Consider the following 25,619-nt stretch of genomic DNA (forward strand, 5'->3'; position numbering starts at 1 on the left):
TTTGGGGTCCCCCCCTAAAAAAAAGGTTGACAACTCTGGGCAATCTAGGGGGGCCAGGTGGATCTTTGCAACCCGGCACTGCATGTGCTTAGGACGGCCCTGTGAATGAGCTCAGTAGAAGGGATGGGACTGGGGCAATGACAAGAAGATCGTCACCTCCACTTGGGTTGACTGTGTGCTATAAGACTGGTCTCCTCATACTGCAGGGTCTTCCATTTTACAGAGTGTACATTCAAGGAGGGGAGGGGAGGGAAAGTGCCCTGCTGCAGAAATTCCTTTCCTCTTCTTATATGGTATTTTTGAGGGACAGGCAAGGATGTTGCCATCCTGTTTCATCACCCGATATGAAATGGGAAGGTACCGCCCCAACTCACCACTGCCCAAGCCTCCTTTTTTACATATATAATAATTTTTATTTGATTTTACAAATATAGAATTATAACAATCCAAATTACATATCCCTATTTAGAGTTTTCTCCAAATCTCTGGACTTCCCACCTTCCCCTCCATGGATCCTATTGTCCACCTTCTCAACTGCATATTATTTCATAGTCCATATTTTATATCTTTCCATATTATCCATAGTATTTGCTACATTACAAGTGTTATTAACATCCTGCTAAGTTTTTCATCTGCTTACAGTGGTCTCCTAGATAAATTATAAATTTCCCCCATTCTTTATTGACCCCGTGCAAAAATCCTGAGGATCCATGTGGATCCGTGCTTCGTAACCACGTTTTTGCGCCATTCCGGCCCCATGAAACAGTGGATGCATGTTTTTTTGTGCAGGCTGCACAGGCTGTAGCCATGGACATGCTATGTGATCTGTGAATTTGGGGTCACCCAATGCAAAAATCCTGAGGATCCATGTGCTTTTACCTTCCCCCTCCCAGGCAGCCTCCTTTATCTCTAGAGTCCCTTATCTCCTTCTTTGGAGGTCTTTAAGCAGAGGCTTGACAACCATATGTCAGGAGTGCTCTGATGGTGTTTCCTGCTTGGCAGGGGGTTGGACTCGATGGCCCTTGTGGTCTCTTCCAACTCTATGATTCTATGATTCTATGATTCTATGATCTCCCTTCCGATCCCTTGCCGATCAGCTGCTCAGAGGCTTTGTTTCAACACCCGCTTCCCTCTTGTTTGCCTTAGTGTCTTTTCCTTAGCTGGAGCAGTTTTTTGCTCCTCCTTTTCTTCTAATTTCTCTCCTCATTGCTTTAATCTTCCTGTCTCCTCTCCTTGCAAGTTCACTGTCTTTACCTCCCCCCTCCCAGGCAGCCTCCTTTATCGCTAGAGTCCCTTATTTCTAGAGTCTCCCTCCCGATCGCTTGCTGATCAGCTGCTCATCGGCTTCCCTCTTTCAAAAAAAAAAGCATCCTCTGCTTTTTGCCCCATGGCAATTTGGCTCCAGGGACCACAGATTCGCTCCATAAGACGCACAGACATTTCCCCTTACTTTTTATGAGGAAAAAAGTGTGTCTTATGGAGCGAAAAATACAGTACTCATACAGTTTCCCATGCTTTCAGTTTGCTGCAGATTGAATTACAGTACAAGAAGACGGATAAAAGAATGAAATCATTTTGAAAATATGTCCAGTTTCTCCCAAAGAGCTCTCTGCACCATGTGTAAAATACAGCAACAAAACTGTGGGGAAATGGCCAGAACGACAATTTAAATGTGAGACAAAAGAATACCATAGAAATCAACACCCGATAACATAATGTTATGGAATTTGGCTGCCAAGATAACATTTGCCTCGACAATAGGACGTAGTATCCAATGAGCATGGGATACACAGAGCTGTTAAATTAAGAATCTTCAGTCATATAGTAAGAATCCTGCTGGATCAGACGATAGGGCAGCACGGTGTCCAACTTAGATGGGAGGAAACCCCGAAGCATGATCAGAGTGCAAGAGCATTCTCCTCTTGTAATTCCCAGCCACTGGTACTCAGAAGTATACCTTCTCTAATATCAGAGGTGTTACACAGCCATCATAGTTATGAGCCATGGATAGCCTTGTCTAAGCTCCCTTGAAAGTCTTCCAAATAAGTCCATAATACAGTAAATAAGGGAATTAGTTAATAGAAATAAGGTAATAAGATGGGTAGGAGTTGAAGAAAGAGTTGATAAAGGCATAATCACTGTTTTAATGGGAAAGAACAAACGTCCTAGAAAAGGCAATGTGTCTGCTGCACAAAAATGTTAGCGATTAATTGGAAAGTTAAAAGGGCATGTCCAAGAAATGGAAATGAGGGCAGGTCACTAAGGACAAGGACAAGTGAATAGTCCAGACTTGCAGAAAGAGAGTCAGGAAAAGTGAGGCAACAAAATGGGCCTTTTCAGGCACTTTGGAAGAAAGGGGAAGAAGAAGAAAGAGAAGGCTCGCTGCTCAGCGAGGATGGTGAAAGGGAATCAGCTGCTCAGCCCCTGCTTCTGTCTTCTCCCAAAATAGGCACCATGCACAAGTTGTGCAGCACAACATCATGTAAGTAGAGAAACTGGCAGTGGGACAGTCAGGATTGCAGTTCATGACTCACAAACAGGTGACCATTATTTAAGGACCATAATCTTAAATAAATCCAAGTCTTCAGGGCTGGATGAATGGCACATCAGAGTACTAAAGGAACTTGCTGGTGTACTCTCAGAACCACCTCTGAGAAATCCAAGAGAAAGGGTTGAGTTGCCCCAGGACTGGAGATGGGCAAATGTCCTGATCTTAAAACAAAACGCCCCCATAAATTTAAAGTGGGGGAAGCCATAGGGTAGTATAGTCTGTCTTCGATGCCAGGGAAGATACTAGAGCAGAGTGATGCAGCAAAATGTTCTGGGCTGCTCTCATTAGAACATAGTGGCTGGTTGTTATACCTCAGTTAATAAAACATCAATCAGTCTCTACAATTATTTCCTGGCCAAGAGGGAATATCATATAACGTGTATGAAACAGTGCTGTTCAACTGTCTGAACAGATTCAGCGTGTGCATCAGCTGGCTTACATGACAGGCAAAACAGCATGCTTAGCAAAAATAAAAATAAAAATCGCTTTTATTGACAAAGTAGTTTTATTTTGCTTCGTTCTCCCCCACCCCCCACCCCATGACTAAAATTCTGTTTCAGAATAAGATGGACAAATGGCACAGAATGCACTCTGATTCTGAAAAGAAGTTGGGATATTTAAAACATCTGTAACAATGTCTAATGACATTTTGTTTAAGGTGCTTTGTCATGCCAGGTATAGGAGCTACATCTGCTGCAGTAAATGCTAAGTTACAGATTTTGTTTTAGATGGGGCCAAACAAGCCTTTCATGTGAAACCTACTTGAAATTGCTTTTATTTTGCAATTTAAATAAATTTGCTTTAAATAGCTATTATGGGGAATGCTATTTCTCTCTCTCTCTCTCTTTTGTTCATATGGAATTACTTACATCAACTAACTTCTGGAAAGTCTGCCCTCAGAAATGGAAACCGGGAAGAAGAACCAGCATATTAACAGAAAATAAAGGCCTCTGTTCCAAATACAACACAGCCCACAACAGCCTTGTCCAATCTGGTGTCTTTTAGATTTTGTTGGACTACAATTCCCTTCAACCATGACCACTAACCAACCAAGCTAGCTGGGGCTGATGGAAGTTGTAGTCCAATATATCTAGAGGGCAGCACCAGGTTGGGGGAGGTTGGCCTAGAATAGAACATGGCTGGCTGCGGGAGAACAATAGAGAGATCTAGGTAAATCCAGAAGACACCGAATTAAAGTTATGCTCACAGATATTACAGAGTGGCTCGCAGCAAAAAATGGGGAGCTTTTCTAGCCATTCCAAACATCTGAAAAAAATGGTCTGTGCTGATGCAAAGAAAACCACCTTGTTCATAAGGTGGGACACTGCCTAAGAGCAGCACCAGGTTTAGAGAGGAACAGGCATGTCCCGTCCCCCGTCCCCCACCAGGGCACCGAGCCGGGGTGTGTGCAAAATACTAATACTAATAATGATGCCTCAGCCATCATGACCCTAGGATATGGAGACTGATGGGAGCATGTATGTGCTACCTAGGGCTGATAGAATATGTAGTTCAAAACATCTAAAACACCAAATTGCAGAAGGTGAAGAGATGCAGATGAAGAGCTCCCATATACAGCTCCTCCTGCAGTGGTGAGAAAAGCTACACTTGCCAAGTTTCTTCTTTCATACTCTAATTAAAGGCACAAAACAGGCCCTACCCTCCTTTGCCTCCGGCTTCCTCAAGGCTCACCCTTCAAGGAGCTGGAAATCCCTTGCATTTTGCAAATCTTTTTACTGACTGTTCCTGTCATAATTAGATAATTTGCTACTCAAGGTGTTAATAAAAGAAATCAGGCTTACTTATCACACCAACTCTCTAAGGAAAACTGCTGACATACATCAATTTATATGGCAATTTTATGTAGGACAAAAGAAATCCCTGCAGACATTTTTGGAAGACAGATTCTATCATTGTTCATCTTTCCGTCTATAACTCTTGCACTTCGCGGTGCACTTTTCATGGTGCTCAATCAAGGTACTCTGTGGATTTTTGTTTGTTTGCTACGAAAACCAATGTTTGATTAATAAAAGCCCGATTCCTTTCTTCTGAGCCCTCCATATGTTCTTTTTATTGTGCATCCATGATGATTTGTGTCCATGATGGTATCAGGACAGCTTTCAATACACTGCAGCAGAGAACAAACTGGCATAGGATTTGCTGAAGTACAACACAAAGTTTAGCATAGTGTAGGAATGAATGGGGAATCTTCTCTTTTTAAAAAGGGTTCCAGTTATGTTGTTTTGTTGTGTTGTGTTGTTGTTGTGTTGTGTTGTGTTATGTTATGTTATGTTCCTGCTTCATTGGGGGTAATTATTAGAAATCTATATCCTTCAAAAATGTTTGATTAATACCCAAGTCTTTTGTGTATAGAAACTGCCTGCCCGCCCCCCAGAAACAGAAAGGAGAAAAAGTTTCCAGTAACTATTTGAAGGCTGCTAAGCAACACCGAGTGAGGGTTTCTGCTCCAAGCCATGATGTGTGCAAAAGCTCTGCACTGATCAGCAAAAATTGCTATGCAAGTTTTCATATATTAGCCATTCTAAGGGAGTACTTAGTGTCTGATTTTCAAAGCCATAATTTTGGGTGCATCACATTCCTAGCCCCTTAAGACTATTATTTCAGGAGCTCTGTTTTTCTCAACCATCTAACTGTGTGAAGGAACATCAGAGGCTGCCTTAAATGAGTCAGACCGTTGGTCCATCTAGCCCAGTATTGTCTACACTGACTCGTAGTGGTTTTCCAGGGTTTCAGGCATGTGACTTTCCTAGCCTAAGGAGAGCAGATGCTCCGACACTGAACTACCCCCCTTGCTGCTTCATATCCATTTGCACTTCTGAGCATTTGTTTCGGAACATATGGCAACGGAGCCAGCTCGAGCGCCATTCACTCCAATTGTTCATTTGTTCCAAATCAAATGCGTGGCCCTAGTGTGAATCAGTCTTAGGCAGATTTCAGTTCTATCATCAGAATGAGTAGAATTATGGAAATACAAGCAAATAGTTAGATCTTTGTGTTTGGGACAACTGTAGCTGACATTTCCCCAGCCTCACGCAACACTAATGGGAATGATTCTAGACTTCTCTAGATAATAATGCACTGCTTGTTGAATCTGAGATGCATGTATGTGTCCATGTTACTCAAACAGAGAGCACAAATGATGTTTTAAAAATGATAATAGAAAGAGTTATTGTCCTTGACCCAAGCACCAACTTGTACTCCTTAATTAATTTGACACGTTTTGATAAACGACAGTGCACTGTAGAATAACAGTTTTGTTTGGCCTGTGGTTTTTATGACGATACTTGGAGCAGGCCTGGAATTAGCCCCATTGCACTAATAGAAGTCCTTGGGTGGGCTTCCACTAGTGGGACTAGTTAACTGCATCCCTCGCTTAATTTTCGTCCATTTTGCTATGAGTAAACTGCTGAAACTTGATTTATTTGTGTGAGGGCGTGTGGGGTTCATGCTACTTTATTATCATGCAAGAGAAAGAGAGAGAAATTTTAAAGATCGTTTACTATAGCGGGGAGATGAAGTCTTTGGCAAAGGAACAACCATATTCTAGCTCTATTGGACTTGTGTTGGCCAGACTAAAAGCTGAGGGGACAGATGGTCTACTTAGATCATTTTGGTGCTCCCATTTCCCCATCCCCTCATATTTGTTTTGAGCTCAGGGCTGGCATTGGTTCTTGCCATTCCATGGATGTGCCAAGAGAACCAGGAGACTTTGGATAGGGGCAACCCAAGGCCCCCTTTGATCTAATCCCTACCACACACTCCTTTCCCCTGTTTCCTTGCACCACTAGAGAATGGGTGGCTGTGGGTGTTTGTATAGGCGAAGAGGAAGCCTGCTCTTTCCGTGGTTCCTGGAATGCTGTCCTAGGGACCATGGGATTGTGCCCTTTTTCTAGTTCCTTAATATGACTGTATCAATATCTACACTAGCCTACTAATCAAAATAAAAAATATGTGCTTTTAAAGAATTCAACACTTTGGAGTCAATTTCTTACAGATAATCAAAATCCATTTGTCTGTCAACTCATTATTTCTTTATAATTTACCATTGATATTCCATTAACAGTTAGTTGACTGCATGGATAAAATTATTATATTGAACATGATGAGAGCCATTCATTTCTCATTCAGGTGTTGATAACCTTTTTCTAATCAGAAAGGAATAATACGAATTTAAGCAATGAAATCAGCAATTAATTATGAAGTGCTAATGAATTATCAGACATCTAAGACTTGGATGCAAGTTCATTCCACTGGGAGCGTTCCACTGACACAAAAGTCTGCCTGCGGGATCCGGGAATCTCTTCAGCCCTTTGCAATCTTTAAAGATATGGTGGGGGAAAGTAAAAGAAGTCCGTCTTTGAGGAAAGGTGAGCTACATTATCAAATGTTGTGATGCAGCTCCAGAGTTTAGCTTGCAAGGTCAGAAGGTTCACCCAAACAATACATAAAATGTGTGAATATCAATGCAACCAGATGTTTAACTTAATTCCTAGTTTGGCCTTATTCACACCTGATTTTTTTTTTTTTAACAGTACCACCATAAAACCTGTGGTTTTTCTAGCTTCTTGCACTCATGTTTTCAACATTCGGGAAAGGACATAAAATGTTGAAAGCAACCCCAATAAAATGATAACATTTTATTAAGGATTTTGTGACATGGCGTCTCCCGACCCCCCATAACAGAGCTGTCACCATCCTTCTGACAGATCCCTTGTGCCTTTTACAGCCGCATTAGAGGTGGATAAGCAACAGGGAGAGCTTTCCCCTTTACTCTGACTCTGTCCTGGGGAAAGAAACTTCATCTGTTGAGTTATTACTTCTGCAGCTGCCAAAGGCACAGGAGGCTTGCCAGAACAACAATGGCAATCCCAACCCATAAGCTTTTTCACCTTTATAGCTGAGATTGGGTTCTAATTACTTGTGGGAAATAGTTTGCTGTTTCTCAGGTCTTCTCCCTGGTGATTTCATTGAAATAGTACTGTTTTATAACATGCACTGACACCAGATTCTTTAAGACCAGCTGTAGTCAGCCACGACTGGGTTAGTAAATCAATTCTATTAGAACTAAATTGTTGCAGATGTACATTTGAGTCAGGTGGAGCTGGGCCAAAGGCTTAGAGTTTCTGCACTGGCAGCACACTCGGGGGAGGAGGAACGAAAGAAAGAGGAAACTAAAAAAAGAATATTCCTTCATCTGAGCTCAGAGAAAGCAAAGCAGGGGTGTGCTGTAACGAATATGCAGAAAGACGAAAGAAAGACGAAGGTCATTAACAGAGCTCCAGAGGAGGCTGTGGGTAGCTAAACAGTTATTATCACAAGGCCGTGAAACCAGATGGGTACTGAACACGGCTTAGAACTGTTAAGGAACAGCGAGCGTTCAAACTTGGTGAAAGTTTTTAGCTGTGAAGAAATGTCCTCAGGTTATCTGAGACAGTGTGCCGTGGTGGATAGAACATTGCGCAATTTAGGCTATTTTCTAAAGGCACAACCCATGCCCCCTTCACAGACAGGAAGTGCTATCTGGTTCAGCTGTTGCATACAGGGCACAGGAGGAAACTGGGATTTCTCAATGAGCATATGCTGAAAAGGGTTAGGGAAGAAACCCAGTCTGACCCACTTCTCTTGCTTTAGCAGCAAATGGCGCTTTTAACAGTATGAAGCTAAATATCATAATCTATTAGCAGGCCTGGTGCAAGAGACTGCAGTGCCTGAGCAGCTGCCACCCCTCCTCTTTCTCTCCCTTGGCGCTGCTGGTCCTCCCCACTCTGCCTCTCTGCTTACTTTTTTTTGCTACTGTTTTAGTCACAGCAAGGCTTTCATACCCTCCAGTATTTCTCTGATGTAAATAGGGACGTCCTATTCCATGAGGATGAGGATGATTAATACCCCAACCATCTGACTGGGTTATCCCAGCCACTCTGGGCAGCTTCCATCATATATAAAAACATAATAAAATATTAAACATTTTTTAAAATTCCCTATACGGGGCTGCCTTCAGATGTCTTCTATAGGTTTTATTGTTACTTATCTCCTTGGCTTGGGGGGGGGGGGTTTGCATAATTTCAACATTCTCCTTGGCTTGGGGGGGGGTTTGCATAATTCTGTACCCTCCAACATTTCTCTGATGAAAATAGGTATGTCCTAAGGGAAAGCGGGATGTTCTGGGATCAAATCAGAAACCGGGACAGCTGCTGTAAATCCAGTACTGTCCCTAGAAAATAGGGACACTTGGAGGGTCTGTGGTTTCTGACTCACCCCCCTCCTCCCCACTCCCTGCCTCACTCTGGGAAAGACTAAGGGGGTCCTTCTTCAGATTGAGGCATTCTGGACATGCAGCCACTTCCACAGTTTGCTGGTAGGGTAAAAATGCTCCCTAAACTTTGAATTTTTTTGTTGCAACTTTAACCCTACCCCCCTTTCCAAGCTTTAGACAGCATTTTTCGCTGCTGCAGCATGAATACTCTTGCCCTGCCTGTTGACCTGGCATAGGCAAACTCGGCCCGCCAGATGTTTTGGGACTACAACTCCCATCATCCCTGTCCACTGGTCCTGTTAGCTAGGGATGATGGGAGTTGTAGTCCCAAAAACATCTGGAGGGCCGAGTTTGCCTATGCCTGCTCTTGACCCTTCCTAGAGCAAGTTAGCGAAGGAGAAGTTAGAGGCGGAGAGCCTGGCTGTGTATGCAGTGCTTGAGGTGATTGCTTCACTTTGCGTAACCCAGCCCATTCTGCTAATTGTTGCAGATCAAAATACTGTAAAAGCAGCAGCAACAAGGGCTGGTTCAGAAATTGGTTACCTTGGCTATAACCATTTGTGGCTACCTGACTTGTTCCTACATGGCACATGTGTTCTCAAACACATGGTCATATTTGTGTGGCACATTTCCAGGTGTACAGTTAAACAATCTTAACTAGTGTATCTAAAAGAACCGAACAGTGTGATGTGGCTTGAAGAGGCACGATTCCCCGATGGATGCCTGCAGCTTGATTTGATTAGCAAATCTTTATGGTCCATAGGTTTAAATTAATTTGTTTCTGTTTCTATTCACCATCTTTTTCTGGGTGAAATCACTCTCTGAAGCCACACATAACCTGATTTTTCTGCAACATATGAGAGCTGTGCCTGAGTCAGCCAGAAGATGTCTCTAGAGAGTTTAGTTTCATTCTCTCTGGGTGTGATTTGCTTACATAGCCATCCCAGTCCTGATGTTCCCGGCTTCACCCTTAACAAATATGGGATGGGACAACCAAGGAAGTCTAGCCTTAGCTATTTCAATACCCTAAATAAAGTATTATATTATCCTTCCGCACTGCACCCTAGATCTTGTCCTCATATGGTCTGGTGGGCATTGTGGTTTCTACAACCTCAGCAGGTCTTTATCCTCTCCTATGGCAGGATACCTGTATCTGGATCTTGAATGTCTGCTGTTGCTCACCCGCCCACTCACACCTAATATTCTGGTTCCTGTGTTTGGCGCCTGATTGATGTCTTGTTGCTCTCATATGGTCCTCAGATGTTCCTTCCGCCCCACATGACAGTTCTTTATTAACAGAAGCAAGGGCAGCAAGGTGGTCCCAGGAAGGGAAACAACTCTTATATGTATTAATCGGGTAGGGTCTTCCTAATGTGGAAGGAGGGGTCATTGGCTGCTTTGTCTTTGTTCTTGTTTTTATTACATTTCATGTTTTTATTTTGCAATTTTATGCTGTAAATCACCCATAGATCTTCAGATGATCTTCAGATCTTCTAAGTAAGTAAGTAAGTAAGTAAGTAAGTAAGTAAATACCCTAACACCAGGTCTGTAGGACAGGTAAAGATAACACAGGTAGTGAACTATTTAGAGCTTTAAAATGCACTTGCAGTTATTGCTTGGCAAGCTTGCAATTGGTGCCTGTGAAATTAGGTGCTAAATGCAAGCCCCCCTGGGGTTCCTTCAACTTGGGAGCTTCCAACAGGAGCAGTGGAATTGATCCCTCCTGGAAGCAAGGCTTAAAGTCCACAACAATCAGTTGATTAGCAGTGACCTTGCAGAGTGGCTTGAGTTCAAACTGCACTGCAAAGGAAAAATGGGTCCAAGTAGATTGTTGGGTGTGGTGAGGGGCTTCTGGATCGGATCCACTGGGCTGAAAATGTTTCCTACCTCTATACTATAGTGGCTTTTGCTGTTGATTACTGTTTGCATCTGTACTTGGCAATGACTATAGTCATAGAAGGCAGCCAATAGAAAAAGCTTTACTGTGCTGCTAGGCTAGGCTTGCCCCTAGGCTTCTGCAAGGTTGACAGTTTTAACTTCTCATACATTGTCTAGGTCCTTGCATCAGTTGTGTATACACCTAACAGTCTGCCCTATAAATTTCTGCAAGGTGTAGAAACTCCATGGCAGACAAGTTGATATGAAAAATGTTCCCTGAAGGTAGTTTAAAAACCACACATTTATATTGCATAACCCTTGGAAGCTGCTCTTCCTTTATCTGTCTCCTAGTTGGAAGATGAAAGGAAAAATCTGGCATAGTAGTGCTCTCACATTTCTCATTCACAGTTTCCCCCCTCTTCAGCCCTTACAAAGGCAATTCAATTAGCCGTTTATTCAATCTTCATGCCTGTTCAAGAGTGAACCTATATGGCTCTGAAACCCAGCAGGCTCTTTAGCTCTGCTAGTGGTATGGGAAATGCAGTGAGCCTGTAATCTTATGCACTTTTCTATTGAACTGTAGTTCAAATAATGCATGCATAGGACTGGGCCACAAGTGGTTTTTGTGGGGCTGGGGGGGGGGAAGTAGGGGTGAAATATGTGGCTGGAATTAAGGCCCTGAACCCCAATAATACATGTCGAGACATCAGCTTCCACTGTAAAACAGGACCATTTCTACTGTTTAGATATAATATCTCCATTGGGAGGGGAAGGGATAAGGAAATATACACACCCTCACTTCTGAAATGAAGCATACAGTTGCTGCAGTAGAGACACATGGGTAGGTGTGTGTGTTCTGCGTCATAATGTTTGTATTACATTTTCCTTTAAATGTGTTATATAGCTGGGAGCAGACTATGCCATGGGCTCCTGCCATTAATCTAGAGGTGTGTGCTCCTTTTCCCAGACATTGCTTTTATGTACCTGTGCACTTTTCTTTTCCAAAATACTGTAGAGGCATGACTTTGCACTGCTGTGAGACCAGCCATAACACCACCATATGTACAAAGACTTTATATGCAATCTAAAGGGCAATTAGGGGTGGGACGGGACTCTTTTGTTGTTGTTGTTGTTGCATATCTACAGTGTCCTCTTTGTATCTATTCTGGCAGAATAGTGAAGGAAGGAGGACAATTCAGTACTACACTTGGCTGCAACCCTATACTTGCTTACCTTGGAGTCAATTCCACTAAGGCCACTAGGGTAAAAGAAAAGGATTGTACTGATCCTTGCACATGACTAGCTTTCATCAGAGGATAGGACTGAAGTACAGTGTAAGACGAGGATTAGTGGGATACTGCTGGTATCTTAAAACTGGGGCAGTTAAGACTTTGCTGTGATACTTTACAAGAATACATGACTTGTTCATGAAGTTGGCAGCGAAGGCGTATGGTGGCATATAAGTGAAACAACTGAAGCATTAAGTGAGTTGGTTAGAATTGTGCTAACTCTGTCCATCTGTTTCGAAGAGCACAGCAAATTACCTGAAACAGCTAATTCCTTCATTTCATGGAAGAGATAATCCTAAACACAGATGGGAGGGTGATCAGGGACATAGTAATATGGTGAAAGAATTCAAGGATAGTTGTTAGAAATATATCACACTATTTCTTCAATAATGTGACAATGGTGAACGTCTGGTGCAATGTTGGTTTCTACAGTGTTTTTGGGTGTGTAAAATGTACCAGATAAGAAAAGTCTTCATTTATGTTAAAAAGTGATAAAATCAACTTCCTGCCACCCTTTCATATGCATTAATCCTGACAAAAGCCCTGAAAAATAGGGTTGCCATCTGGCTCTTCTTAGCCAGTCTAGTCTCCCTCTCTCTTTGCTATTTTTTTTTAATCAGTAGGCAATTGTAAATTTCCTTACATATAAATCAGATAACATGTAGTAGTGATTCATGGTCATTTTCTTCTTCCTGGAGCAAGGTTCATGTTATAAACATTCTTACATACATATGTGTATTAAAGGTTGGGACCGTATTATTTATGTTGGGCAAATATAATTGGGTTACCCAATTATAGTGGCTGCTGGCTGATAATTTATTCGCTGGTGTGTTTACTGGCTAATAGCCCAGGCCTAGGGTGTTTGGCTAATGTTTTATCCATGGAAGCTAATAGTTGAAAATCTCTGGCTTTTGAAATGCATTATTAACCAGAGCTTACAGAAAGTAACAGATCTCCAGCTGAGAAAGGGAGGGGATAGACAGAGGAAAAAAAGAAGTACTGTATAGCCAGTTTGCAAAAGAATGAGACAGAGACTGAGTGTGTGTCTGACTACAGCTGTCGGCTGTCGGCCACGGCTTAAGCTGTTTTATACACCTATAAAATGGACGCGGACGTTCACAATAAGCTTGCTCTGGAGGAGTCATACTACCAACCAGGCAAAAGCTCCACAGGTAAAGCGCTTTCTAGTTGGGGGAAATTGCCCCCGTGGGGAAAATTTCTGCCCTGCTTGTCAAAAGGCGAACGAGACCAACAGACACAGAAAATACAGTAATTGTATTTCAGGCTGATATGGAACGCAGGGGCCAAAAAGAAGGAAGGGAAACAGAAGGTGACGCCCCTTATGAAAAGGACCTCTTTTTTGTGTGTGTGGAGCCGAGGCCAGAAGAAACGTGGCTTGTGGTTGTTTGCAAAGGACTGCTAGGCTCAGTCCCCACTACCTCTCCGTGCCAAAAACATGCCTCAAGGGGCCTGCTTAATTGGTTCCCTGCAGAGAAAATGGCTGGGTTCCCTTCAGTGTTTAGCAACAGGTTTACGAGAAATGCCCTTGAGCAATCCTCGCCTTCCCCTCCCTTGGAGGTTGTGCCTTTAAGAAGGCGGGAAAGAGCGAGGGCGGCGGTGGGAGGACGCGCACATACACATATATACACACACAAGGAGCTCCATGCGGTTTGACAGAACTCTGGCCCCGCCCTCCCCCGCCGGCCTGTCATCGCAGGGACATCTTTTCTCCCTTCCCTTTTCTTTGCCCCGCGAGTAGGCGCGGCGCTGATTGGCTGCGGCGGGCGCGAGAGGGGCGGGGCTGCGTTCTGAGGAAGGGGGGAAAACGAGAGAGGAGGAAAAAAACAAAACCCAAACACCACCCCCCCCCCACTCCGCCTCCTGACGACGCGGTCGGGAAAAAAAGATGCCCCGCGTTCCAATGGGGAAGTGGAGTCTCCCGGCGGATCCCGGATGCCGTCGGAGGTGGCTGCGCTGAGCTGAGGAGCCGCTGCTAGAGGCCGCGCGAGAGACCTTGCCGGGCGCTCTTCTCTTACGCGGCGGGGGCAGCAGCAGCATTGGCCGGGTCGTGGGAGAAGAGGCAGAGAAGGACCCGGCAGTAGCAGCAGCAGCAGCAGCGGTCGCCTCGCCTTGAATTTGCAGCGTGCTTGGGAGCTCTCGCCATGAGCAGTCCTCGGGCGGCGGCGGCAGCAGCGGCATTTGCTACTACTACCGCGGCGGCAGTAGCCACAGCAGCAGCAGCACCGCCCCCCTCTTCCAAACGGCTCCTGTCCTCTCCCCCTGGCATCTGAAGCAGCTCCTCCTCGGTGCAAAACCTTGCCTGACCTGCTTGCTCTTCTTCATCATCATAACCATCATCATTTCAATTGTTTTGCCTCCGGGGGCTCTGAAAAATCTGACCTCCCGGGAGAGCAGAATAAAGGCTGCTCGCTCAGTGGGTGAATATTTTAATTTTGTTGAATGAACTGCATATACTTTCAGTTTTTACAAGCTGTTTTGTTTTGTTTCTGAAGCGTTTTGGGAAGGACGGTTCATTCCCTGTGTGTTGCTTCTTTCCAGCTGATTAGCTTTTTGCAAAAGGTTTCCTTTTGGAAGGGCTCTGAAAAAAAGACACACACATCCACCCCAGAACCATGGGTCTGCCTGCCTTGGAATTTAGTGACTGCTGTTTGGACAGCCCTCAGTTCCGAGAGAGGCTGAAGTCTCACGAAGCTGAACTGGACAAGACCAACAAGTTCATCAAGGAGCTCATAAAAGATGGGAAGTCGCTCATTGCAGCCCTTAAGAGTGAGTGACAATCTCCCTGTGGTGTCAGGCGTCTGAATGGCAAGGGGGAATGATGAAGGGGTTGTGGTTGTTATGGTGTCTTAAATCTGAAAGGGAAACCGTGAATCAGATCAGACTCAGTAGTATTAGAATCCTTGAAATTTCACCTGCATTGGTATAGCACAGGTAGAGAGAGAAGCATGGTAGAGAGAAAAGCATGTGGAAAAACAATTAAAAAACCCTTCAGAGGACAGAGAAAATCTAGCTGTTTAATACCAGACTACAAACCTAATGAGAGAGTTCATATTCTGCAGTTAATGGCTATGCTTCTCTTAGGAACAGCAGTATTAATGTGAATCTCTGAGCATGTGCACAGTGCACAGGTGTTGAGGGAAGATAAGAACAGCCTTTCTTTATATAGTGGCATTATATAAAAAGCAGTCTGATTGTAGACTAACTGGCTTTTTTGCTTTGGTTATATAGTTTTAAAAGCATGTCTGCTATTGTTGACTGATCATTGGACTCCTCCTGGCCCTTTTGTGAAAGTGAAAGGCCTGTGTGTATAACAATTCAAAGAGAACTGATGGTGTACAGCAAAGACTTCCACCCCCCTGCTCAAGGGCCACATTTCCTCATTGAGCAACCTTATGCGGGTCATAGTCCAATGGTGGTCATAACCAGGGGAAAACCTGGAAGGAGCAGTGGGTGGGAATGTACAGTAGCCTACATTCCAGCAAGAGATTTCTACATGCATGTACACCCACCTCTCTCCATCCTCATTCAAGAAAGCAAATGGCATTATTGGAGTTCAAGGACATATTCTTGCCAGGCAAAAACACGCAAGAAGGGTGCAAAGTGGGGCTGCTTGCGAGTATTGCCTAAGTGACAGCCCCAAGAGCCAGAGGAAGAGGGGCTCGAAAGGTTTCATTTGGCCCCCGCCCCAAGGTTTCCCACTGCTGTTTTATAGACTGGGCAGTTTGGCTTAAAAACAGTTGTATTTCCCTCTATCTCTAGCACTTGGCAGAGCTGTCCTTGCATCTGAAATTCTTCAGTCACAGGATATTGTTGCGGAATGGTGGAGGGCAGAGTACCAGGAAAACAAACGTTGCAGGCGTTATGTGCACTCACTTGGAATTTCCATGGAAATCTTAAAATCACTTGGGTTCTCTGTTAATTTCCAAGAGTGGAAAACTAGCAGAACAATGGTACTAGCTTGTAAGCATCTAAATTGTGTGAACTTTTAAGAACACTTAAGAATATCTGCTTTAATGCTACTAGGCCATGTCCCCCGAATAACTTTACTCCCTATGGTTGTTGCCCCTTCTCTTCAAAATTCCAGAGGCATTCATGTACAGTGGTACCTCGGGTTACATACGCTTCAGGTTACATACGCTTCAGGTTACACACTCCGCTAACCCAGAAATAGTGCTTCAGGTTACAAACTTTGCTTCAGGATAAGAACAGAAATCGTGCTCCGGCGGTGCGGCAGCAGCAGGAGGCCCCATTAGCTAAAGTGGTGCTTCAGGTTAAGAACAGTTTCAGGTTAAGAACGGACCTCCGGAACGAATTAAGTACTTAACCCGAGGTATCACTGTACACAATTCTTTCCCTCAAATAATTCTGGGTGCTGGAGTTTAAGGGTTGCTGGGAATTGTAACTCTGTGAGGTAAAATACTGTGCCCAGAATTCTTTGCAGGAAAGAGTGAGCTTTGAATGTGCTTTAAAGGTATAGTGTGTACACAGCCTTTGAATTCATGGTCTTGAGACACAATTTGCGTACGTGTCTTCTGAAATGGTTCATTCTGAAGCAGTCCAGCGGTGTGTATTGAGTGGTGGCCTGCTGTTTGGTCTGCTTCTTTGTGAGCCAAAGGCAAATAATTGCACTCCTATGATGAGCTCTTTGAAAGAATTAATTGTACTAAACAAGCCTTGAGGGCTTTGTCTGCCTCATCACTGGCATTGTTTGTGCTCACTTGCTTGTCATTAATAATGACATAGCATTCTTGGGAAATGTATGTGTATGGCAAGGCACAGGAGAACCTGCCTACCTGAGAGAGTTGCTCAGAAGGCCCCAAACGATAAAATAGTCTCATTGTTGGCAAAGTTGTAATCTTATATAGATCCTGCAGAATTCAATTGTTGAACTTAAGCCCATTGAGATAAAGGTGTGTGGTAGAACCTGACTGTTGCAGCCAGCAAAATCCTAACCTGTTGGGAAGTGTGATTTTGGGGAATGAAGTCTTTTGAAAACTAGAGGCTGGCAATAGTATTCAATGCCTGCGATGACTTTCTATTAGCTAGTAACTTTGAAACTGTGCAATAGTATTGATACACCTTGGCCTTGATTTTGTAGAAGTATGTACATCTGTACACTCCAAGTTACTGAATGAAATCCTGGAGCAGGATCACAGGGTGGATAGGAGGGACTTCCTTACATCTCTTTGCCCTGCCCATTTTTTTCTGATGCTGATTTACCCCTCACATGGCTCCATTCCTTTGATTTCATGGAATCTGGAGTTTCTCATATCTAAGGAGAGCGTATGGATCACACCATTGGGCTTTTGACCATTTGAGTGAATTGCATTTGTTTTTCTTCATGTGTTTATGGAAAACAAGTTACAGAAGTTGAATCAGTTATCTGAACACAAGAGGTAACAGCCTACGTGTCCAGAATTGACTCTTTGCTGCCCATTATCTCACTAGAGTTTTACTCTTGTATGTTGGACCAGTAGTATACCTATCAGTGGGAAGGAAGGATAAACTCCCACCCCTCTCCCAAAGGCCCTCTGGAAGATTGTGGAGTAGGATGTGGGGAGCTGCTGAAAAGTAGAGGAATTTGCTCAAAACCAGACTTGACATTCTAAGACAAGTTGACTTAAGGAAGCTCATGGAAGGAAAGTTTCCCACCACCCTCTCTGTGCTTTTTCAGAAGCACCCCCTCCCACAGCCCCTGCTCTCTAGAGCACCTTTGGGGAGGTGTGGCCTGAACTTCCTTAAGTTAATTTAGGATCCAAGCCAATATGTTGACATTTTTATTACCTAAACAGAGATCCAAGGAAACCAACTATAATCTTGTGGGGGCCATTATTGTGCTGACGTATTTATAAGTGTATGGTGAATGATTGGTAATGTGATAGGTGTGCAGCATTAATGGCTGGCTAACCAAATAATGCTACACAACTTCACTTGCTGCTGTTTCTGCTGCCGATTGCATCCTAGGCTAAGGCAAGCAGTTCAAGTATTTTGCTATACAGTGGTACCTCGGGTTAAGTACTTAATTCGTTCTGGAGGTCTGTTCTTAACCTGAAACTGTTCTTAACCTGAAGCACCACTTTAGCTAATGGGGCCTCCCGCTGCTGCCGCGCCGCCGGAGCACGATTTCTGTTCTTATCCTGAAGCAAAGTTCTTAACCCGAGGTAATATTTCTGGGTTAGCGGAGTCTGTAACCTGAAGCGTATGTAACCCGAGGTACCACTGTAACTCTTTTAGGGCCTCCTCAGAACTGTCTCCATTCCACCTGACGGCACCAGAGGGAGACAGAGAGGGCCACCTCCATCAGCCTGTGTGGGACCGGCTGCCATTTGGCTTATCCCTACTTGGGATGGGCCAAAAGGATCTGCCAATCCTTGAACCTGGCGGAAATGTGCAATGCATTTGTGTAGGAGTCTAGTGAGTACAGGTGAATGTGTGGCATAATATAAATTCGACAGTTATGAATTAATTTCTGGGTTCTGCTATGCGGTTATTTCTACGCTTCTTTGAAAGCACATTTCCAAGAGCCCCTTTAATTTCATTTTAGCTTCTGTTTCCGAGACCTTCCAGCCTTGCCGGTTGAACAGATGTATGCTTTTATTTTTATTGCTTTGCAGGGGTTCCTTTGGGACAAAGCCTTGTGTTGACAGATATCAAGATGCTGCCACGTGACATGATGCTGCATTCCCACTTGACACGGCAGCTTGGGAGCTTTGCATGCCTCAACTTATTTTTGGCTCCCACTAGCATGCATTGAGTTGCTCATCCAAAAAGGAGGGCAGCTGGCCTGACTATTCATGGCCTGGGTTCTTTGGGATTGCAGTTGTAGGATTGCTCAGAAGCATCCAGCTGTAGCTGTGAAGTTTATTTCACGACCCTTCCTCCCACTTTGGGGTCACATTTGAAGTGTGCAAGCTCTGTGCTGCTTTCTTTATCTGAAATCTCCTCATAGAGGTCCTGATCATGCCTGTTCAGAATTTTACTTTGAAGTTGTCTTTTTATATTTTGAATGGAGAACATAGCCACAATTTCGCCAGCTCGTGACCAGCAGTATAATCGCAGCCTTTGTGTTTTTCCACATGCGAGAGATTGCTATCTGGTTTAGAATTAGCATCTTATTGTGGCATAAAGTGCCTGCAGTTCCACAGAATTCTTTCTGGTAAGATAATGGGACATAAAACTCGTGATATTTGAAATAGCCTGGTTGATGAGACTGCAGTTCTAATAAAGTCCTTGGAGCATTCTGGAACTTTACAAATTGTAGTTCTCTTCTACTTGGAACTATCTGCATAAATACCCTATTCATTATTTAATTTTTATTTTTCTTAATAATTATATTTATTTGTCACTTTTTACATGAAGCCATTTCAAAGTGACTCACAATGTAAGAATAAGAATAACAGTAAAACCAAACCTAAGAATAAAACACAACCCTAAAAGGTTTATCCTGTTATTAATGTACAGGAGTATTCTCCTTCTGTAGATATTCCACTTGTCCCCCATGTCCCAAAATTCAGATGGGGGTGGGGGGACAAACCCCAATTTCTGGGTGTGAAAATCAAGATTCAAAGAGCTCCAAGAATCTGGACTCGATGCCCTAGAATTTAGTGCAAGCATCCTACCAGTTCAGTACTGTTTGTCCTTTGAATTTCAGGCCCAATATATTCTCTCTCTAGGCTCTGATGTGTTTGAGGATGAGACATATAGCTATCTTGGCAGTTCTTAAGATTTCTTGTTTATGACATGACATAATCTCCAACATAGATGCTATATGCACAAATTAAGCAAAGTGAGAATGTGGAGGCTGAATTAGGAATGAAGTTGACTCACAGCTCTACTTTTCTAGTGTGGTTGGACAAGCCTGTTGTATATGAGCTGTACAGTGGTACTGTACCTTGGTTTAAGAACAGCTTAGTTTATGAACAACTTGAATCAAGAATACTGCAGACCCAGAAGTAGGTGTTTTGGTTTGTGAACTTTGCCTTGGAAGCAGAACATGTTCCACTTCCTGTTGAATGTAAATTGAGTCCCCCGCTGCTATGGGAAAGCGCACCTTGGTTTAAGAATGCTTTGGTTTAAGAATGAACTTCCGGAACGGATTAAGTTTGTAAACCAAGGTACCAGTACTAGCCTTTTTGTCTTTGACTGCTAGTGCTTTTTCTCCCAAGATAGTACAAGTACTGCACTGAACAGCTCCTGATGAACCAAGATGTAGAGAACAAATAGGACACTCAAATTACTTTAAAAATAGTGTATTAGTTGCCGTATCTGCATTGAGGGATATTTCTTAAGGCTTACTGAGGTTTGATGTATAAGGAGCAGCCTTTGAATAATAGGGCTTGTGGCATTTTCCTCTTGTCTCCATTTATCACTTCCTTGATACTCAGAGTGGCCTGTTCTTCGTCAACACATGTCCTTCTTCTTTTGCTCATAATGACATGTGTAAATTATTCAGAACATTTTGCAAATGCTAAGCTCCAAGTGAGACTCAGAGATGAAATGTGAATAGTGGGTGTTGAAGATTAACAAATATGACAAGCAGCAGCAGGGAACAGTCTAAAAAAGGGCTGGGCAACTCAGTCAAGCACCCAAAGGCCACATTGGAAATGCGTAAAGAGCTGGGCTTGTTATGAAACAGATGTTGCCTTATGCACGCACGTTACATTATTTTTGCTCCAGACTTGCAAATGACCTTGTAGAAGTCACTAGCCCACAAAAAGTACTAGCCTGTCTGCCCACCCATACATGCCAGTATAAATGGTATGAAATTTTAGTCCTGATCCTGAGTCCCTGGGAGGGCCGCAGTTGCACTTGGAAGAAAGGGGAACTCCTGTCCTCAGCTGCATTCTCTAAGGAATGGAGGTACATGCTGCAAACAAACAACCAGCCGTCAACCCACTCATAAACTTTCTTCGTCTCTGCAGCAGGTGGGATTTGGATCAGTGATTTCTGCACTGTTGGTTACCTCCAATGCAGAAGAGCATGTCCAAAAGAGAGATTCATGAAGAAACACAAGGTGGTGCTCCACTGAAAGCAGGCAATACTGCTGCATCTCTGCATCAGGTGTAACATCAGCAGTAGGGGTGGGTTTCAGTTAAGTTGTTGTGTACATAGAATGAGGGCTGCTCATGCAATGGTATTTCCCTCATCTCCAGTCTCTGAGTGCCCTCTGCACCCTCTAAATCTGCTCTGGAGGGTTGGGAGAAACCCCAGATCAGGTTTAAGGGTATGGGAGAGGAGGAGAAGGGAAGGAGGGAGAGGGAAGTCCTGTTTCATGATTGGACATTGTTCCCTATGCACATACTCCACTGAGCACTACACTGAATTCTATCCTTGATTCCCGCCCCCCCTTACACTTTGAATGTTTTTGGGTGTGAGATTTGCAGTCCTTTGTAGTGCATTCTGCTGTTTTAACACACAAACTAGTTTGCACAAGTACTTTTGTGTTTAAATTGAAGGTTTCCAGATAGCTGACTGTCAGGAGAGAATAAAAACCTCTGCATGAATTAATGTTCCTTGGTAAATCTCCACTGGTGGAGAGGAGTAGTTCTAATCAGTTATTTTCTCTTGCCAGGGGTTAGGATTGCATCTTAACCCTTTTTCTAAACCAAAAGGCCTAAATGTTGTAACCTTTTTTCATAGGGAAGTTCCTTGATAACTTTATTTGCCCTTTTCTGCCCAAATGACAATGAGGAGCCAAATACTTTCATCTAGTCTTTTTGCGTTTCCCCCCATTATATTTTTGTTGCGTTAATGCAGTTGCTAACTCCAGATTTTATTTTTTAAAAAAGCTTTTGCATTTTTAACATTTAAGGGGAAAATATATTTTCTTCCATCACCGTTCTCAGCAAGTTTCTGAACACATTGCACTGACTTGCACACATGCTACTATTAAAGGAGCAGAGCTATCCTTCAAGACCAGGTTCTGCTAGCCTTGTATCTGCACGAATGAAAGTTCTGGCATGGCAATGGGAAGGAGTAAGATGCCCAGACCCAAATGTGAATGTACAGGGCAGATGCTTGTTCTGTTAGTAGCCTTAAGACCAACTGGTCCAAACTCAGCCTCCAATTCTTCTGTGCTTTAGGAATAGAAAGTGCACTGACTTCACTGGAAACTTTTCCATTGAATGTTCTGTTGAATTAAATGGGACACAGATGGGAATTTCCATTGGAGAGCAGATTCCTGATGGATTGTTCTCCATCATAGTACTGTTTCAGAAAGGAAGACTTCAAATCTCTTTTCTGCACTCAAGTGCACAGGAAGTCAAGTAGGAGAAACCATCCATGTATGTACCGATCAAGGTTCCAGGTATAAGGCATGCATGGAGGTCCACGCTGCTGTGTCACAGACCATTATGGCAAGGCAAGATCTCCCCATCACCCAGCAAACTGTGTTTGCTTGAACTGCTCCTGCCTGGAATTTGTGGCAGTTCTGCCTGGTGGCAGTTTGAACTGCGAATGTCTACAGATGTCACATTATGAAACTAGGCTGTTCTTGGAGCCAACCTGTCCTCCTGTGATCCATTATCCCACAACCTCCTGCTCAGATCCTGCCAAGCTTGCTAGATAATCAGTGTGGTAAACTGGACAAGGGTCTGACCTAACTCTTATGATAGTTAAACATCTAAAGCCCCTTCTTAAAACTTGTATTTGCTGCTGTTTTAAAATCAAACCATTCCTTCTGCCTTTCCTATGAGTGCAGACTTAAGCTTCATCCCCAACTAGGGTTAATTTTGTTCTAGATTAAAGGGATTTGTTTTATGCTCTGATCATGCTACATTACTTCCCCCCTTCTGCTTTATCTTTTGCTGTTCATGCTTAGCTAGATTCCAGCCTACGACTGATTTTTGAATATGTGGGTGACGGTTAGCACAGATGAGAATGAACCATTATGCAGGTTTTGTGTATTACAGCAAAAAACCCTACACCTTACATGCACAATTCCTACCTGTTCTGAGTTCATCATCATCAAATGGTAGCATTTTTCCTTGGCTTTCTGAATAATGGGATTTTAATCCTTTTGCAAACCTTCCTTTTTGAATTCACTACAACAATCCACAAATCGCAGCACTGTGTCAGCAGAGAACACGAGAGCCTGCTCCGATCCCAGGCCTGCACAACTTGTAACTAGTCATGTATGGTAGGCAGTCCACTGGGAGCTGCAAAACCTTCTGTTTGTTGTTGCTTGTCTAGGATTGCAAAGGTAGTGGAGGCTGTCAAGCACTAAGGAGGCCCTAACATATGGCTGATGGATTGTCTTTGGTTTGGTGGGTCACAAGGTTTGGAGGTCTGGTCTAATGGCTGCTTTGCCAATGCAACAGCATGTTAGGGTCCATAAGCCTTACGTTAATGTTTTCTTTTTTATTCCCATCTCTCCCCAACAAGAATATTCTTATGTAAAGAGAACCTGACAGTCATGTCCTGCATAAGCCTTTTTGAGCAGTTTCCATATCTGACATAATGCTTCGTATTCTGTTATGAGTGCATAGCAATGCTTAAGATGTAACTTTTGCTGCTGCTTAAGGCCAGTTGATAAAAGTTCCACAAGGCCTAAGGGGAGTCGGCAAGTCCATTCCGCTCTGTTTATGTGTGTGGTGCAGTGACGGTGAGTTCTGCAAGTAATACAGGATGCACTCTTGTGATGGACACTCAGGAGCGAATGCAGATGTGCATTTGGAAAAAAGAAATACACACAAATCATGCTGGGAAAGGAAAGTTGCAACATCAAATCTGTGCTGGAATTGCAAAACTGTAGGTTGCAATGCGCATCCCAGAGGAGTACATGGCAAATGGCTTTAAAGGATATAGATTACATTCAAAGACCTTGGCTTCACGTTATGTAATAGCTGTCAATGATTTGAGAATGGGGTTAATTTTCTACCAGAATCTCCACAGTCTCCCTTTCGTTCTGTTCATAGTAATGGAAGACTGCAGTTGTGGCTTTTGGCTTGGGTCCCACAGCAACCCCTTTTTGTACTCATCTATACCTGTCTTCCATCTCTTCCTGTACTAGTTTATCAGTGTAGGCCAGGAAGGTAAGCCGAAAGGGAGGGGATGGTAACTAGGCTGAGTTTGGTCCACCTGTAAGCTTCCTGCTTTGAAGATCTCCCCAAACCCCTTGGATCTGGAGAAAGTGCTGAGAGGGCTTTCAGAAGAGTGGCCTGCCTTGCTATCATAGTATATCCCAAGCACAATGTCACTGCCATCGGCATGGACTCAGCACCTCCCCTTACCAGTGAGGAGCCAATGGGTAGATCAGACAGTGAGCCCGTCCCGTTGTCTCCACCTCTGTCTCCAAGAACATGGAGTTGACCATGCTGGCATGAATAGACCTTGGAAACTGCCTACTGGTAGGAGTGCCTGCTTGCCCAGTCGTGATACTCAGGAAAGCAACTGCATAAATGTCTGCCCCCCCTACTCTTCAGAAGGGGACCTTAGAGGGCACATCAAGCGTTGGAACAACATCTTAGCTTATGCCCAGCCATGTATTGTGGAGCTCTGCCACACCTTATGATCTTGTAGCTCGGCCTTCGTTGGGACGCTGTGCTGATTTTTGGAATAAAGCTTTTTAATCACAGCACCCAAGTCGAGAGTCCAAGTTTTGAGTCAGCAAGTGGGAGCAAGAAGAGTTGGCCCGAATAACAGAGGGCTTCAAACAAACATTCTCCAAAAGTGCAATGCTGTTTTCTGTCGCCCACCCCTTTCTTTTTTAAAAACAATAGTTTGTATGAGAAGTTGAGCTTTGCTACCACTACATGGGTTATGTCTTTGGAACTTCTGCAGCTGTCTCTTACATCTGTCTGCCACATTTTCTTTTAAACCTCATGCCATCCCTAGGCAGTGTATTATGTGGGTTGGCTGCATCCTTTATGGCACAGTGCAGTGCTGCTTAATTGTCCGCCTGTCACCCCACTTAGCTGAGGCTTGTCACTGGTTAGCCACCAGTTGAGGAAGAAGAGGCCATTTCCTCCCTGTGGGTTGTGTGCCATGCAAGTCTGGCTTTGTAAAAGTATGTCTCAGATAATAAAAGAGTTCTGGCAGTTAATAAAAATGTTTGTTAACGAGTTTCATGGGAGTTAAAAAAAAACTTAGGAGGAAAGCTTGTATTGTGTTGGACTAACACTTTAATTTTATGGTAGCATTGTCTTAATGTGGTAAGGTTTATGTTGTATGCACAAACAACAAGGAATATTGTGGCACCTTTTAACAAATTTTTTATAGCATACCCTTTTCTAGAGTTGGGTCCAGCCTCCCCCAAATTGAACCTAACTTGTATCCGCAGATACTCAAACACTTATACATATAAAATGAAATCAGTCATGAAGTATTGTTACTGTGGGCACTGACCGTTCATATACAATACGTCAAATAAAAACAACACTTGATTCCCTGGGTTTAAACCACACATCCTGCCTCTCCCCTCCCTTGCTTTATCTGTCTTCTGGGAGCATGATTTGGGTGGAAGGAAAAAGCTGGGAGTGGCAGAAGAGAATGAGGAGGGTGTGTGTAGGCAAAGGGAGCAGAGGGTGGCTAGCCAGTTCCCTAATCTTACTCTTACAGCTGCATTCTCTTTTTTGAACATACACTTGTCCATGTCATTGAGTTCCAC

General features: G+C 43.6%; 1 protein-coding gene and 1 long non-coding RNA gene across 9 annotated transcripts in view; one reads left to right on the forward strand and one right to left on the reverse strand.

Annotated features, from left to right (window-relative positions):
* The window catches only part of LOC310671339, a 316,331-nt gene that overhangs the window by 161,202 nt on the left and 129,510 nt on the right, over nt 1-25,619 (reverse strand). The gene's annotated exons all lie outside the window — the stretch shown is intronic.
* Nucleotides 13,801-25,619, forward strand: part of ARHGAP26 (Rho GTPase activating protein 26) — a 192,702-nt gene continuing 180,883 nt past the window's right edge. For all 8 annotated transcript variants that reach the window (XM_083427074.1, XM_083427078.1, XM_083427080.1 and 5 more), the window contains exon 1: nt 13,801-14,779. In XM_083427074.1, coding sequence (XP_083283200.1) covers nt 14,626-14,779 — 154 coding nt within the window. In that variant the 5' untranslated portion in view covers nt 13,801-14,625. The remainder of the gene's footprint in view (nt 14,780-25,619) is intronic.

The sequence above is a fragment of the Podarcis tiliguerta genome (assembly GCF_965153285.1).
Source record: "Podarcis tiliguerta genome assembly, chromosome: 2".
Taxonomy (NCBI): Eukaryota; Metazoa; Chordata; class Lepidosauria; order Squamata; family Lacertidae; genus Podarcis; species Podarcis tiliguerta.